Raw genomic sequence first — 16,665 nt, forward strand, 5'->3', positions numbered from 1 at the left:
TGGGGTGAGAGTCAACTTGAAGGCATCACCTTCTCCTTCCCCACAAGACAGCTTGGTTCTGTTCTGTTCTGTCACCAGAGCCGACTGAGGTCAGGGACGCCTACCTGTCCTCAGGTCTCACCTCTGGTGCAGATGGCTAGGAGTGCTTCACTGGGGTGGCAAGGCTCTTTGAGCCACCAACACTTTATGGGATAATTGGAACTGAGGGAGGAAGGTGTTCCCCGACAGCTCCTCTCCAAAAAGCTGGGATGTCGCCCCTGCGTCCAAGCTGAACACTGGATGGCCCCTTCAATAGCCAGTCATTTGCAGATTTATCTTTTTTGTCAGTTCCTTCTGTCTGTCTCTCTTTTTCTTTGTCTTCTTGTCTTAGGATGGTTGAAGATGTGATGTCTGTATGTTCTCTGTTGTAAGTAAATTTAACGGAATCTGCCTCTTATGCCAAATGTGCTTTTTCCTGCCTTTGCTTTTGCTTCCAAGCTCTTTTTTATTTCCTTTCCGTGGCTGCTGCTTACACATTTCTGTGGCGGGCCTGGGAATGACGGGGCATGGGGCTTATTTGTAGCAGAGGTTATTTGTCTGTTTCATAGTGATTAGCATAAGTGAAACTGCTTGGCTGTGAAAACGTGATTATCCAACATCTGCCTGCTTGTCAGGAATGGAACCTCTTTTTTTTTTTTCTCCCCTTGCATATTGGATGTCTTCATCTGAAACCCATACTTTTTTTTTAATTTTTAAACTCTCATTCCATTCTTCCATTTTAAATGGGACAAGTAGGCGATTGCTTTCAAAGCATTGTGGCTTCACCTTAAAATAACCATCCAGTCTGACCACAGGCAGGAACTGCTGTTGCTTGCTCTGGCTACATGTGAAGCAGAAATGTTTGGGCTGTTTCAAATTGAGACCGATGGGAGCCCCCTGAAATGCAGGGTCAGCTCAGAGTGGAGCACACGGCTGAGAGAGCCATCGCCAGGAGGCTTCCGGGCAGGGTGTCCGCATGCCATCTGGGGGTTGCCTTGTTGAGGGAAACAGCAACAGGTCGGACCACCTCTGTGCCTGTAGTGCTGTGCATTCCAGGCCGTGAGAGATCGTGCAGGCCGCTCCCAAGGGCCCATGGACAGGCTTCTTCTTTGCCTCTACATCTTTCCAAGAGAAGCTGGCCTGGTCCCAGGCTCCCAGCAGCCCTGGGATAGAGTGGAGTCTCTCAGGGTCTCTTCTGCCCTAGGGGTTTCTCCAGTATTTTAGAGCCACTTAGCAACTGTAAAATACACAGTTGCGTATTTATGTGCACGAATAAATATATGCTTCAAGCTGTAATGGCACTGTTCGCGTGACAGATGCCACAGATGCTGTAAATAACCATTTATAGTATCTTTCATAACTGGATGCCATTGTTGGAGTGTTTTATCTGAGAGAACACAAGGGGGAACTTGGTGCCCGATTGCTCTGTCCATAGAGCAGGAGATGGAGAGTGGGAGTGTAAGATGAGGGGATCCCCCCCACCCCAGGCCTTTGCCTTTCTGGAGGCTGGACCAGACCACTGAGGGGCCTGAGACCATGGGGCAGAGTCTGGTCTACAGGTGGAGAAGTCTCCATTCTGATTGCGGAAATTACCCCCCTATCACCCAGTAAATATAATAGAACCATCTATGCTAAAAAATCCCTTCCTTCTGAATCTTTCAGGAATCTGAGCTGATGTCTCCTTTGCCTAGGTCCTCCTCTCCCCCACCCTCACCCCCAGTTATTTACATGAAGGACAAAAAAGTGACCAGAGGTGTTCATTGTGATTAGGAAAGGCTTTTTTTTTTTTTTTAATGATCTCCTCTCTGAAAAAATATTTCTGGAGTTTGGTTGCCCAGCAGTATGTATGTACTTCACTGAACTGTACACTTAAGAGTGTTTGAGATGGTAAATTTTATGTGTATTCTGCCATAAATGGAAAAAAAAAAAACAAAACGATGTCACCCCTGGCCCTGCCTTTAATCAGAATCCCACCCAGAAGGTCAGAGGTGTGGGAACCCATTAGGCTCAGAGTTCCTGCATGTAGGAGAGAATCTTCCAGTTCCCTCCGAAGACCCAGACCTTGCCTTCCTATTTCTGCACGACTCTTTCAGCTGTTTGAGTGCCGTGTCGGCTTGGCCTTCAGTCAGTTGGTTCCTGTTCATTGGTGTCGTGAACTCACATCCCCTCTCCCACCTTAGTTGGTTCAGACCCTCCTGGATGAATGCAGACGTGTTAATCCGCTCACCAGATTCTGGTTTTTTAAAGTAAGAGCATCTGGGCAAAGTTAGCTTCACTTTCTGGGTCGGCTCTCCACAATGGCAGCTCTTCAAAACACTTCTGGCTTGATGAATCTTTCCCTCGAGGGCAACAGTGTCTGTTGAAAAATCAGAATGGATTGTCAGTGTGGACGTCTTTCACTCGGGGTGGGAGTGGTGTGGACGGGAGGGTGGTCTGGGCCAGATACTCGGCACTCACGCTGCGGGCCTCGGTCGGCTCTGGAATGTTCTATGCCTCTGTCCGTTGTGTTCACATTTCTCATTTTGTTTCCAGTGACACATTTAGGGTGAAAAAGTCGCCAAAACGGTCTCCTCTCTCTGATCCACCTTCTCAGGTATACTGTTCCCTTGATATTTATCATTTTATTGCTCCCCCGGGGGTGGGGGGGCAAGAGTCAAGACTGATGGGTGTTTATCCTCTACTAGTCAGTTGCTCATCACATCCATGTTTCCAACACCTTCTCCTTGTCGTCTACATGGAGGGCCCCTCAGTGTTTGCAAGACTTGGTTTTGATCACTTCCCTTGGGGAAATGTCAGAGAATGTCCCCAGAATTGGCAGATGCCCAGGAAAAATGTTAGTTCTCTGGGAATCGTGCTGGTCCGTTCTGGCCAGTTAATCTGCTGAGAACATCCTTAAATATCAAGTTTAGGAAGTCTGTGGAGATAAACGCATATTCAGTGAAAAAGAACTGGACGTGCGTGAGGAGCCCTGGATTGTGTAACCAGCACCAGGACTGGGGTGGAAAAGGGACCCCATCCCTAAAGAAATGGGGGCTGGGCTCTTTCTTCATACAGTTCCCTGTCTCCCTCTTACCAGTTCCTCTCACCTGTACAGACCAGGAAAGTGTGTCAGGCCATTCAAGGTCATAAAACAAGCAGATCTCCTCTGTCGCCCTCATCCAAGCCAGTGAGACCCCAGCCAGGCCAACCCTGGCCAGGGCAGGGCTACAGAGAGGCGCCCAGCCCCACCAGAGGGGTCTTGGGTCCGGTGCCACATCTGTGGCAACATTTTTGGGCTCCCACCCTGCCCTGCTCAGCTGCACACCTCTGTGGAGATAGGGCTGAAACTCACTTTCTCTACCTCTGGCATCAGGCATGACGATTGTTGGGTGATGTCGGTGGTATTGATGTCCAGCCCTTTGTGGGCATAACACTATAGTTGTCCTAATAAAAGTGCCAGTTGTAAAAATTTTTATTTTTCTCAAAGTGAGTGAGCAGGAATGTCTCAAATAATCAAAACACAGAATCCTGATTCCTTTTTAAACCCATGGTCATCACCCCCTGAAGCAAGCCATCAGAAAAGGAAATTCATAGAGGAAAGAATTTGTTTCCTTGGAACAGTTTTGAGCAGAGGAATGTGACAGGGTCCTGTCCTTGGTGGAGGTACCCAGATCCCGTGGGTGGGCACAGATACGGGGCTAGAGGAGAGACGGCTTCCCTTCTCCTGGTAGGACCCCACCCCCGTGGCCACGCCGGAAACGCCACCCGTGATCTCAGCGGTGGTCCACGCAACTGACGAGGAGAAGCTGGCGGTCACCAATCAGAAGTGGACGTGCATGACGGTGGATCTGGAGGCTGACAAACAGGACTACCCCCAGCCCTCGGACCTGTCCACCTTTGTGAATGAGACCAAATTCAATTCACCCACGGAGGGTAAGCAACGTGGTGGCCAGCTGGACTCCCACCCTGCCTTGGAGGCTACTGCCCCTAGGGAGCAAAGGGCCAGGAAAGAAACCGCTAAGCCAGGTAACTGTGCTGTGGATCGCTGCTTCCCGGGGCTCCCTGAGCTAGGCTGCCTGTTAACACAGCCTGAGGCTTGAACCCAGCTGTGCCGTGACCCGTAAGCACCTGCTAAGAGCTAGCAGAGCGCCCACTAACACCTGGCCCTGAGCTCCCCCGAGCTTTGTACCTTCTCAGCTGTATGGCTTGTGTTCCTTGAGGATTTTGTGTCGAATGCTCAGCTGGGTAAACTGGCCCGGGGGCCTCTCGGGGTCCCCACAGTTCATTGGCCCCTAGGGACCTTCCACCATGTGACCAGCACCTTCTGCTCAAGCCCTAAACCAGAGGCTCCCCCTCGGCTTGCCTGCGAGAACCCTGAGTCCTTCTCACAGGCCCTAGGCGTGTCACTTACATCATTCATATCTTCTTTCCCCTTAACATGCATCAACTTGCAGCTGTCTGCCTGGTTCTTTGGCTTGAAAAATCCATATATCTTAAGTTGGCAACTAGAACCTTCCAGGGAGGGATATGATGGCACCCTGCATTCCCAGTCCTCATGGGGCCTGTCCTCCACCCACCTCATGTGGGGCTTGTGAGCCTAGTCTTCGGCCGTCATTCCAGTACTCTGGGCTGTCGTTGATGGGTCTGAGTTTCCCCTTTCTAAGATCTTAATTTCTAGCAAGTCTTAAAAACTAAATAGCATTCAGTATGAGGACAATCATACAGGGAAACCTTACCCACTTCTTCGCTGCTAATAAGGAACCGTGATCTCTATGAGGCCACCTCCTGCCCCCGACCTGGGTGGAGCAAGGGTGTAACCAAGAAAATTTTTAAAATTTATTTTTAATTGGAGGAAAATTGCTTTACAATATTGTGTTGATCTCTGCCGTACATATTGGAGAAGGAAATGGCAACCCACTCCAGTGTTCTTGCCTTGAGAATCCCAGGGACAGAGGAGCCTGGTGGGCTGCCATCTATGGGGCTGCACAGAGTCGGACACGACTGAAGCGACTTGGCAGCAGCAGCAGCTGCCATACGTCAGCGTGAATCCGTCATAGGTGTACATATGTCCCCTCCCTCTTGAACCTCCCTCCCACCTCCCCTCTGAAAGTGAAAAGTGAAAGTGTAGTCACTCAGTCATGTCCGACTCTTCAACCCCATGGAGTGTAGCCCGCCAGGCTTCTCTGTCCATGGAATTCTCCAGGCAAGAATACTGGAGTGGGTTGCCATGCCTTCCTCCAGGGGATCTTCCCGACCTAGAAATCGAACTCAGGTCTCCCACATTGCAGGCAGATTCTTTACCGTCTGAGCCACCAGGGGACTCCCACCCCTCTAGGTTGTCACAGGGCATCTGACTTGAGCTCCCTGTGTCATACAGCAGATCCCCTCTGGCTGTTTTATCCGTGGTAATTTACATATGTCCATGCCACTCTCTCAATTCATCCCGCCCTCTCCTTTCCCCACTGTGTCCTCAAGTCTGTGCTCTATGTTCTTGTCTCCACTGCTGCCCTTTTTAACTTGGAAAGCTTCCTCTGGAGGCTCTTCTTGATCCGGGGCCTGGGTGGCTTGCTTTGTGCCCAGAGGTTTCTGAGTAGTGGTACAGTGAGAGCCGTTTCAAGTCTGGGGGAGACTGTGGATGCTTATCTTATGACACGCCTTTCTGTATTTTGATGTTGAAAGACTTGGACTTCAGGGCACTGTATTTTCTGAATAATGGAGGCTTTGGTTGGCTGTCAGGTTAGCCCTGCGGCCGGGGGCTTGGGAGGCTTAACAGTGACCATCTTACTCCACCGTGACCCTGGGGGCCTGGGATCTGGCCTCAGCTCTACTTCCTCTTCCTCTCTGCACACACCCCTGGGCCAGGAACCCCACCGGATGGGACCCCCCATCCAGCCCCTCTGCGGTGGCTGCTGCAGGATACCCGGCACCTCCCTGTCTCTCGGGCTTGTCCTGCCCACTCCCAGCCTTTCCCTGGTCATGGCCCCTCACTGCCTATCCTCAGTGCCTGCTCTGAACCTACTTTGAGGTTGCTTGATGCGGTAACAATGATCCGAGTGCATCTCTTGCTTCTCCCCTAGATTGTGTCTTTCTTGACAACAAGAACCCTATCTGAGGCAGCTTTTCTCACAGCGCCATGAACACAGTGGGAGCTAAAGACAGCTTTGTAGGGAGAGAAAATAGAAGGCTAGGCAGGTATACAGGGTAGTGTCCACATAGTCTGATTTTTGCATCACTCACGTCTTGTGTGAGGGAGATGTGCGGAGGTGTGTGGACATCCCAGAAGCAGCAGGAGTAGGTGAGGACCAGCGGGGACCTGGCCATTTTGATAGCTCCTGCTGGTTCACATCTCTTGAGGTTTGAAAAGGATCTGTTAAATGTCATAGAAACGTATAGAAGCCAACCTGAGCTTGCCATTGTAGACAGGAATCAAAAAGTCTATGTGTTTTGTGGTATATGTATGTGGTTGTATTACCAGGAATCAAATAGATACATGCATTATTTTCATAGAAAACAGAAAATCCCTGGGTCAGCAAGATCCACCGGAGAAGGAAGTGGCAACCTATGGACAGAGGAGCCTGGCAGGCTACAGTGCAAAGGGTTGCAAAGATTCAGACATGACTGAGTGACTAAGCACGCAAGAAAACAGAGAGAGCCTAATAATACCTTTTAAGCTAGCAGGTACCTCATTCAGTGGTGACATCCATTTCTTCATCTTCAGCTTGGAACGAAGACCACTCACTAGCTCACTGACATATTCGAGAATTGTTTTCTGCAAAAAAAACATTTACAAATAGGTAAATCCGTAAGTTTGGAACAAAACTCTAGTAAACTCTGCCTTCTTAGAAAACGACTGTGAAAATTTGGGAAGCCCTGCCCGTAGTTGTAGCTGGTGGGTGATGGGAAATCCACTGGACATGTGAATAAAGAAGAGCTGCCGTTTCGGGAGTTGTGGTCTGTGTCCATCTCTTGGGTGTTCCCTCCAGCAACCGGACATAGAAACTGATGAAGCCCTGTTCTTGAATTGAGGTCACATTCATGAGGTCACATCTGGCCACACCAGGTGGAGGGTGGGGAGCAGATATGTTCCCCAGAAAGAACCTAAGAGCGGAGGATCTGAGCTGTTAAAGATTGAGGGGCTAATCCACGTAGGACCAGGTTTGCCCAACTCGAAGGGCCTCTTCTTCCCCACCACAGTCTTTATGTGACCGTCTTTCAGGCTTCCTTTCATTAAGTGTAGAATGAGGATGTTGAACTTCCTTACCTGGGTCCACAGGAGATTCACATCATCTTAATATTCCCCAAAAAAACCTGAATAGACCTAGTTTAGATGGATGCCCAGCTAGTTAGAATTGCATGTTTGGGGTCTGTAAGCACATCAGCTCTGTGGTGACACCAGTAGTCTCCAATTGCTTAAAACCGGAGCTTTATGATCAAACATTTTCCTTTGAACCCTTGCTTAGCAAATGCCATTTTCTAGGGCAGTCTTTTGAAACGTGATGCCTTGAGAGGAAACTTAGTCTATGTGATTACCAGGGATGAAAAGTTTAGGAACCACTGGGCGACAGAGCCTCCAAGATCCCCCCGTCTCTGGTCCGAGACCCTGAGGGAGTGGTGGCTTTAGATTCACAGATCTGGATGGCCCATTGCTAGGGCATCAGCCTCTCCCTCCTGCATCCATTAGAGGGGAAGGTGTCCTCAGGAGGAAGCCTAACCTATTCCTCAGTTCAGTTCAGTCACTTGGTCGTGTCCGACTCTTTTTGACCCCATGGGCTGCAGCATGCCAGGCTTTCCAGTCTATCACCAACTCCCAGAGTTTGCTCAAACTCATGTCCATCAAGTCCATGGTGCCATCCAACCATCTCATCCTCTGTCGTCACCTTCTCCCATCTTCAATCTTTCCCAGCACCAGGGTCTTTCCCAATGAGTCAGTTCTTTACATCAGGTGGCCAAAATATTGGAGCTTCAGTGGTGGGCACCATTGCCATTGAGATACAGACATATAGAAGGGCCATCCTGGGAAATCGGAGCAGCATCCTTGTCCCTTTCTGAAAGCCTCTTCTCCTCTCATCACATATGTTAAAAGTTTCAGAAATATTAGCAGTGAGCAATTAGACCTGGTTGAAATCCGTTACCTTTTGCATGACCAGATGTGGGGCTTTACATCATTTCATTTTATCCTGTAAGACGTGTGCACTTTGAACTCTATTTTATGAATGAGTCAATAAGCCTAGAGAAGTTGGTGAGGTGGCTTCCTTGATCCTGGGAATGACAATCTGGACTCAGCTGCATCCTTCCGGCTTCTGCTCAGGCTCCTTCTGGTCCTCTAGCAAAGCTCCAGCAAAGAGTCCCATGAAAACAGCAGTCCAGCCCTCTCACTGTGCATTGCCTTCAGAATGACGGGACCCATTAACAATAACGTCAGGCCTCTTCAGCTCAAAGCAGCACATGCTTTAGTGAGCTGCCTCTTAGATGTAAAGACATTGAGCTGCTTGGTATAATTGCTGTTACCTTTCTTTGCTGGTCTGCCAGCTGTGTGTGCCATGATGTAAAAAAGGGGCTAAAATTGCATGTGGCTCCCCTCTCCGAGCCTGCCCTCTGAGGCTTAGAATTTAAGGCAGGTGAGTGAGATTTTGAAAAGCAAGTTCAGTAAGATGTTTTCTCAAAATATCTGAGAACCTGGGACTTCCATGGTGGTCCAGTGGTTAAAACTCAACGCTTCCACTGCAGGGGGGTGTGAGTTTGATCCCTGGTCGGAAAAGTTAGATTCTCACATACCACGTGGTGCAGCCAGAAAACAAAAAAATATATCTGAGATGCTCTTGGCAGGTAGGAAAGAAGGCAGATAAATGAGCTCAGCAACCTAAAACTCACCCAGATCTGCTGCCAGGAAAACGAGCACAGATTCCAGGTGGGACCCTGAGGCGAGCTGGTAACCAGAGCTAGCTAAGCTGGGGTCCCAGGGCCCAGAAAATCTCCACAGTGGCCCCCAGGTTATTCGGTGCCATGGTAGAGTATGTTTGTGTGTGTGTGTTGGGGGTGGTGGTGGGAGGCTTTCTATTAAATCAATTAGGATAAAATCATGCCTTGGCAATAGCAGTGATACCTTGGAGGAGCAAAGAGCTGATTTTGTAGTATCTTCTCCACTTAGTCTTTAGCAGAACAATAAAAATGAGTGCTGGCATCCTCCAGAAGAGGCCCTAGAAATCACTCTGTCTTTCACTATCCCCTGCCTTTGGAAGATAGTAAGTCTTAATAAATGAACGCTTCTGTGTCTTCAGTCGAGGCAGACCCCGGGGACAGGTTCACAGCACGGTTATAGACACTGAGCTCCTGCCCAGCATGTGATTCGGCTTAGTCCGTGTTCCTCCGCAGGGATGCACAAGTCAGCACCTTCAGGATGTGTGAGGTCTTTCTGGCCATTAATCCACAAAACCATCTCCATTCCCATGAGCAGGTCACGCCTGCCAGAAAGATGCATTTGCTTCATCCCAGAGATTCCTGAAAAGTCATCCACGGGGTTAAGTACTGGAGTTTATTCAGCCAAAACCACACACACTTGCAAGTTTTGAGAAAGTCTTTGAGGAAATCCTTCATTTATTATTTTTTTGGCCTTGCCTCACGGCATGCAGGGTCTTAGTTCCCTGACCAGGGATCGAACCCATACCTCCTGCAGTCTTAACTCCCGGACCACCAGGAAGTCCTGGATATATCTCATTTTAAAGTTCATATTTAAAGGATCATTTAAAAACGATCCCTTCTGTTGAATATGCTTATGAATATATAGGAATGAGGGACTTTAAACCAGAAGAACTGCTGCTATTTCTGTTTATTTAAAAAAATTAAGGCATTGGGCTTTAGGGATTGCCATTGACACTCTTGCTTTCTGAGTGGGTCATGTCACGTCTTGCTTTTCTTAAGAGGAAAAGAGCCGTCGGGTAGCTGTGGGTTGGGGTTTTTGCGATGATAGGGTCCTCTTCTGTCTTGTTCACTACCGTATCCACCGTGCCCTGCACTGTCAGGCACTTAGTAGGTGCTCAGAGTCCATTCGCCAGACAGGGACGTGGATGGAGTGGCAGAGCTGGGTCTCCACCTGTAACTGCCTAGGAGGCAGGCAATGGGATTTCTAGTCTCCAGTGAGAGTATCTGGAGTTTTCCTTGTAGCCTAAAGTCTCCTGTCAACTTGAAATAGGCCATTACTCCACCAAATTGGACTTTAATAGTCTTTGTGTCTGAACATTTGATTCAGACCAGCCCCTTGGTACTGGCAGAATTGGGGGGAATGTTCTAAGCGACTTGCAGAGCTTCTCTTATAACAGCCCTGCTCTTCCCCCTTGCTTCCATCAACCAAATGGGCAGCTCGGGTCCAGTTCCAAAATGTCACCAGGGCTTGGGAAGATTCCCTGAACTGCACTTGAGACTTTCAGAGAAAGCAACACCCAGAGGGTACGCACACTCTGATCTGAAAACTCAGTGCAGGATGCTCAGATCTTTTCCCAGTCAAATCCGTGCTTGGTCTTGACATATAATTCCCGTGGACTCTCAGACTCCCAAGTGGCCGAAGCCCCTTTATGGTAAGGGGTTTACCACTTGTCTGAAAATAGCTAAGGCGAGCCTCCCCTTTTGACTGTATTGGAAATCTCAGTCAGTGGACATTCTCAGAAAGCCTAAAGCCTTGTTCCAGGCCCCACCTTGCCCAGCCAAACAAATCTTTGGTTTTCATTTCTCCCTCTCCGGTGCTCACCTCTCCTTTTGTTTCTTTTGCAGAGTTGGATTACAGAAACTCCTATGAAATCGAATATATGGAGAAAATCGGTTCCTCCTTACCTGTGAGTTCTTCTGCCTCCAGCCAGCAGGGGACTTGCTTTCCACCCTGTTTTGGGGTCAGTTTAGTGACCCGGGGCTGGAGTCGGGGACGGGGTTGAGGTTTGCCTCAGTCCACTTCAGATGCCATTTTCAGGGAGGAGACGATGGGATGCTGTTAGACTTCCTGCAGAACTACTTCCTCTGGCTGAGAAAGCGCTGGTCCGAGGTTTCTTTTGAGAAGGCAGAAGGCTAGTGGTTGTTTTTAAGCTATACCATGGTCCGGTTTCTTCAGACTAACTGCTTTCTGTAATTGAAGATGATCCCTTTGAGCAGTAAGTCTGTCCCCCATTCCTTTCTCGTTTTGAGTCACTATGATGGGCGGCTGTCTTCCCTGGCTTCATATGTGTTGCCCCCAGGTGTTTGGTCCTGAACGCGACCTCTTGCGTCGTGCTGTCTTCGGGCAACACCCACAGGGGCGTGGCGATGCCCAGGGGTGGGGGGTGGCGCTTGTGCGACACCCAGGATCCCAGACTTGTTGCTCTTCCATTTCTTTCTCTGCATCGTTCGTAGATGTGAGGTCGCTGCTTCTAAACCACAGTTGCTGTAAGTCAGTGAACCTCGATGGTGATGCTGATCACACTAGTCCGTCACGCCCGTGTCCCCCCATTCAACTGTGGGCAGCACCTGGGCGGGCTCTCTCCAACCCCTCTGTTTATCCTGGGTGGCCAGCGTGCTTGTGCACCCAGAGGGGATGGCCACTAAAGTCAGTGGCCGAGCAGCAGTGAGCGTGTCTCACACCAACTCCATCGCAGTCAATCCTTCTCGGAAACGTTCCCCTCTGGGTGGAGTCACACTTTCTCTTTCCACCTTCCCCTTCCTGCCATCCTCGCCTCCTCTCTCCTAGCCAGTACCACTTTCTCCTCTCTTTGGGGAGGCTGGAGAGAAAGGAAGGCTCCTTCCTGGCCAGTTAGCTGTCCCCATCGAAGTGTGCTCTGGTTTTCGTCTCGGTAGCGCATTCAAACCATGGTGGCTGAGCTGACATGTGACTTTGATCCCTGCAGCAGGACAACGATGCCCCGAAGAAGCAGGCCTTGTACCTTATGTTCGACACGTCTCAGGAGAGCCCGGTCAAGTCTCCCCCCGTCCGGATGTCCGAGTCTCCAACGCCGTGTTCAGGGTATGACTGCCGTGATGAGAGAGCTATGCCCTGGAAGGCAGGTCCCTGGCCTCTGAGCCCCTACACTTCTCTCCTGACCTCGATTCATTTGTACACATGAAGCCCACGTCTCCATCTCAGCGTCCACTCTGACGCAGATGCAGTGGGTTTGTCCCTGGCTGCCCTTTGGACTGAGCTGGGGTCCTTTAACCAACTGAACGTGTGCACCCCTCTCATCACCTCCCAGCACACACGCCGCTTGATTCCGTGATTCGTGCCATGGGGAGGTAGCGTGCTGGAGCATTCCGAGCTGCAGTCCCACTCCTGGTCCTCACTGGTCACTTGAACCCTCCTGGGCTGCTCTGCCCTCATGTGTAAACTGAGAGTAAGGAATACAATCGACCTTGTAGGGATTTTATGAAGATGAATTGAGGCGCTGAGTCTTACAGGCATCCCCCAGTGGGGACGGGGCTAGGGGTCCCTGTCCAAAAAGTCATCAGGGGGAATGAACGGAGATGCTGTAAGGAGAGCACCGGTCATGAGGCCTGGCACAAATGAAGTGCCTGATAAGTGCTGATTGTTAATAAGATGGGAATGTAAGCCTTTGTCAGGGTCCGGTTCTGAGCTGTGTGGTGCTGGGTCGGGTGCGGGTGGGGTTTCATGCTGAGACTGGGACCTTCCTGCCCTCCCCTGCTGGCCTGGTCACTGAGTAGGAGTGAAAGCACTTGCTTTGACTTTCTACACTTACTCCAAAATCTGCCCGGGGCGGGGAGAATGAAATGATGACCTTATTACAACAGCAGTCATGGTACCTTGTGACCGGCACGGTGTCAGCGTGCGTCCCATGCAGGCAGTATCTCCCTCGATCTTCACTAAGTTACAGCCCCTAATCTCTCCTGAGGTGCACAGCCAGGGGCCTAGTGGTCTGCTTAACTCCAGAGCTTGTGTCCTTGGGCTTCCCTGGTGACTCAGACAGTAAAGAATCCGCCAGTAATGCAGCAGACCTGGGTTCAGTCCCTGGGTTGGGAAGATCCCCTGGAGGAGGGCATGGCAACCTACTCTAGTATTCTTACCTGGAGAAACTCATGGACAGAGGAACCTGGTGGGCTACAGTCTCTGGGGTTAAAGAGTCAGACACTACTGAGCAGTTAATACTTTCACACTTTGTGTCCTTAGCTAGATGGCATCTGGACTTCTGGTTCTACCGTGTCAGCAGGCCTTAGGGTGGGACTGGACCACCCTCCACTCAGCCAGCAGGCCCCTTGACTGTCTAAGACCTGTCCGTTTTCCTGGGGGTAATATAACCCTGAAAGTCCAGCATCCCTTGGCATATTAGTCGAGGCATCCTGGCTGATTTTGGTGGGGTTTCCAGTGCAGACTCTAAAGATGCCCTTTGCTTCCTCAGCTCAAGTTTCGAGGAGACTGAAGCCCTTGTGAATACCGGGGCAAAGATCCAACATCCCGTTGCACGAGGGCTGGCCCCCAACCAGGAGCCACACTTGCAGGTGCCAGAGAAGTCCTCCCAGAAAGAGCTGGAGGCCATGGCCTTGGGCACCGCGTCGGAAGTGATGGAAATTGTAAGTGGGGTCGGAGGGACCTGAGATGAACTGTGGATGAACCCAGGACCAGTGGGCTCCCATCACTGCTCGGCCCAGGTCTTTAAAGCACCACTTGCCTGGTACCGGGCATGGGGCTGGAAGCTAGCCTAGGTCACCCCACCCAGTAATGATCAGAGGAAGGCTCTCCGTCCTCACCAAGGTGGTTTTGCAGTTCTCACCTAAGTGCGTTATTTGCTGTCAGGGTTATTAACTTTCCACCTCCAGCCCCTTCCAGCTGGACTGTGGCTTTGGAGCTGTCATCCGTCTATATCCTACTCTCTGTCTTCTCTGGCAGAGGGCAGAGAATGGTGGAGCAGGTAAACGCTCTCCTTTTGAGAGACAGTTGGTTCTCCTGGGCCTTGGTGATGGGAAGTGCCTTCTGCGTGTAGGCCAGGACTTAACACCTCTTCCTTCCCCAGCCCTGTGGGGCTTTCGCAGAGCAAACAGACCTGAGCTCAAGGCCCCGCCCCCAGCCTTCACACATCTAAAGTGAATCATCCTTCTAGATGAAATTTCTCTTGCTTATTTTACCTCCCTGCTCGCAGTCCCTAAGAGGATTTGAGGCCATTGACTTGGCATGTTACCTTGTTGTTCCGGACAAGTAGACGTTCATTTAACTCGTGCATCAAGTACTTAATTTAGCACCTACTGTGTGTCTGTCTGTTGGACACTGGAAAGATAATTATGAGCAAAAACATGGTCCAGACAGGACTCAGAGCATCTTTCAAACAGACATCATGAGGCACTCGTGCTTAATTCAAGTTTCTGCCAAGTTGGCTTCTGGTTTTGAAGTCTTTTCTGATCTTTTTCTTTTGAAAGCATCTTTCCATTATTTAGAAAATAACCTTTTACCAAAACCTGACTTTGGATATTTACGCTGGAAGGTATTTTCCTGATGCGTTATGTTACGTTTGGAATCCCCGTCAGCTAGCTTGTCTCCCACCTGCTGAGGTTTTCAAGTAACTAAGGACAGCTGTCCTCCCAGCAACTGCTTATGGAATGGGGGTGGTGTGGGGGTGGGGAAGGACCCTAAGACGGTGCTTTGGGGGAGGGGGTTGGGCCTGCCAGTCTTGAGATGCCCGTCGTCAGCATGTGGACATCCGTCCAGGTAAAGAGGGAGGTATTGGCACCTATACTCTCTTTGGCCTTAAGGCAGAAATGTTCAGCCAATAGATGGGTGGTCCTTGCTCAGAAGCTGTCACTCTGTCTCCTCTGTTTTTCCTCTGTGTCCTCCTCTGCCGGCCTTCAGACAGCTCCCGAGGGCTCCTTTGCCTCTGCTGACGCCCTCCTCAGCAGGCTAGCTCATCCAGCCTCTCTCTGTGGTGCGCTTGACTATCTGGAGCCCGACTTAGCAGAAAAGAACCCCCCAGTCTTTGCTCAAAAACTTCAGGTTTGTAGCCCATGTGTGACTTTGGGGGAGTTTGTCAAAAACCTCAGTAGAGAATGAATCTCCGAACTCCAAAAGCCGCGAGGCAGGAGTTCATGGAGCATTGCTGTGAATATTCCAGATGGAATCGCTTCCCCTCCAAGACTGATGTATGTGGCGTTCTCTACCCGGGACGCCAGAGTGATATAAATCGTGTCGTTCCATATGGAACAAACCGTTTGTATTTCAATTTGGAAATTGGATCCTAACAGTCATTTTTCAGACATCTTGATAGCCCCAAAAGCAGCTTTCTGTGATTTATTGATGGAACCAAGGGTATTAGCTCACCAGCGAGCCAGGCTGTTTATATATATGAGATTATCTCAGACCCCCATTGAGATAACATCTGGACTCAGGTCTCGCATCTGGAACCAAAACCATTCTCTCTACCCTGCGCTTTAAATTTGACCACTTAATTTGATATTCCCCTAGACTGGGGCGTGCAGAGCAAACCTAGAGAGATGGCTTATAGTCCTTTGAGAGATGCAGATCCACTCATGGAAATTGTTGGCCAACCTTACATGAAATGAACAAAAGAGAATCGAAGGAAACGGCGCACTAAAAGTTCTGATCCCGTTTTAAAAATCATTTCATATTTGATGGCATAATACTTCTGACAGACATTCCAAAGGGTGATTTAAGAAAACAAAACAAAACAAAAAAACAGAAATTAAGCACCTATTTCATGATCTGCTGAGGTGTTAATTGTGAAAGAAAGCCAGTGCGTGTGTTTTCCTGAGTACCTGTTACGACACATTCACGTGGCCCATTCGTTTCTTGGATGTGGACAAACATTTGCGTCCTGTCTTGCTGCATTTTCCCTGCGGTCTGCTCATTCCCCACCCCTCCGGCAGGAGGAGTTAGAGTTTGCCATCATGCGGATAGAAGCCCTGAAGCTGGCCAGGCAGATCGCCCTGGCTGCCCGTAGCCGCCAGGACACCAAGGTACCGGTTTGCTGCTGCTGTGTGCTGCCTCTGGAGAATGTTGTGTGGTCCAGAAGCTTCTTTGCTAACCGCGGCCAGGCAGGCGTTCGACAAAGGATACCTCCAAAAAGCTAAAGGCATAGCTCATGCATAAGTACACGCCGAGTGCATGTCTTAAGATCTGGTCCACTCAGGGAGGAACCAAGCAGGGTGGGTGGAAAAGCTGGTTGAATGGAGGAAAATATGAGAAGCTCACGTACAGTCAGAGGAGGGAGGAAACTGGAATCAGATTGCAAAGTTAGATATAAAACTGGTTAATTCTATTCATAGTTAAACAGGACAGATAAATCCTAACCTTTGAAGTTCTTTTTTCTTCCTACAGAAATCATTTGCTTCTCTGTTGATGAAAAGTAATTTGTAGCTTTTCTGTTTTCTACAGTTATTATAGAATAATACTAATGATTATACTGAGACTAGACCCTAATAAATAGGTGAAATAGTAAATAGCTGAAAACGAGACCTTCTTGACATGTCAGATGACCCTTAGGCCAGGGTCAAGAGGATTACAAAAAAGCTATCCTTTCCTGCAAGTAGAGAGCGTAATGTTTGAGGCTTTGCGGTTATCTATCTGATCTCTGGACAGCTACTCAACTCTGGAGCTCTGCCAAAGCAGCAGTGGACAGCACTGGATGAATGGCTATGGCGGGGCCTGGTAAAAACCTTTTACAGGAAATGGCATTAGGCCATGAGGCCCACACCCTA

At 49.6% G+C, this 16,665-nt stretch overlaps 1 protein-coding gene across 45 annotated transcripts in view; it reads left to right on the forward strand.

The window, feature by feature from the left end:
• TACC2 (transforming acidic coiled-coil containing protein 2) overlaps positions 1–16,665 on the forward strand; it is a 230,425-nt gene that overhangs the window by 194,597 nt on the left and 19,163 nt on the right. For 7 of the 45 annotated variants that reach the window (XM_060404562.1, XM_060404558.1, XM_027960624.2 and 4 more), the window contains 5 exons: positions 2,551–2,611; positions 3,729–3,930; positions 10,762–10,823; positions 11,862–11,977; positions 13,362–13,533. In XM_060404562.1, the coding sequence (XP_060260545.1) occupies positions 2,551–2,611; positions 3,729–3,930; positions 10,762–10,823; positions 11,862–11,977; positions 13,362–13,533 (613 nt within the window). Of the gene's footprint in view, positions 1–370; positions 407–2,550; positions 2,612–3,728; positions 4,024–10,761; positions 10,824–11,861; positions 11,978–13,361; positions 13,534–14,803; positions 14,945–15,834; positions 15,925–16,665 lie in introns of all 45 variants that reach the window. The other 38 variants (XM_060404535.1, XM_027960608.2, XM_060404537.1 and 35 more) reach the window with 19 other exon arrangements.

Source organism: Ovis aries, chromosome 22 (assembly GCF_016772045.2).
Source record: "Ovis aries strain OAR_USU_Benz2616 breed Rambouillet chromosome 22, ARS-UI_Ramb_v3.0, whole genome shotgun sequence".
Taxonomy (NCBI): Eukaryota; Metazoa; Chordata; class Mammalia; order Artiodactyla; family Bovidae; genus Ovis; species Ovis aries.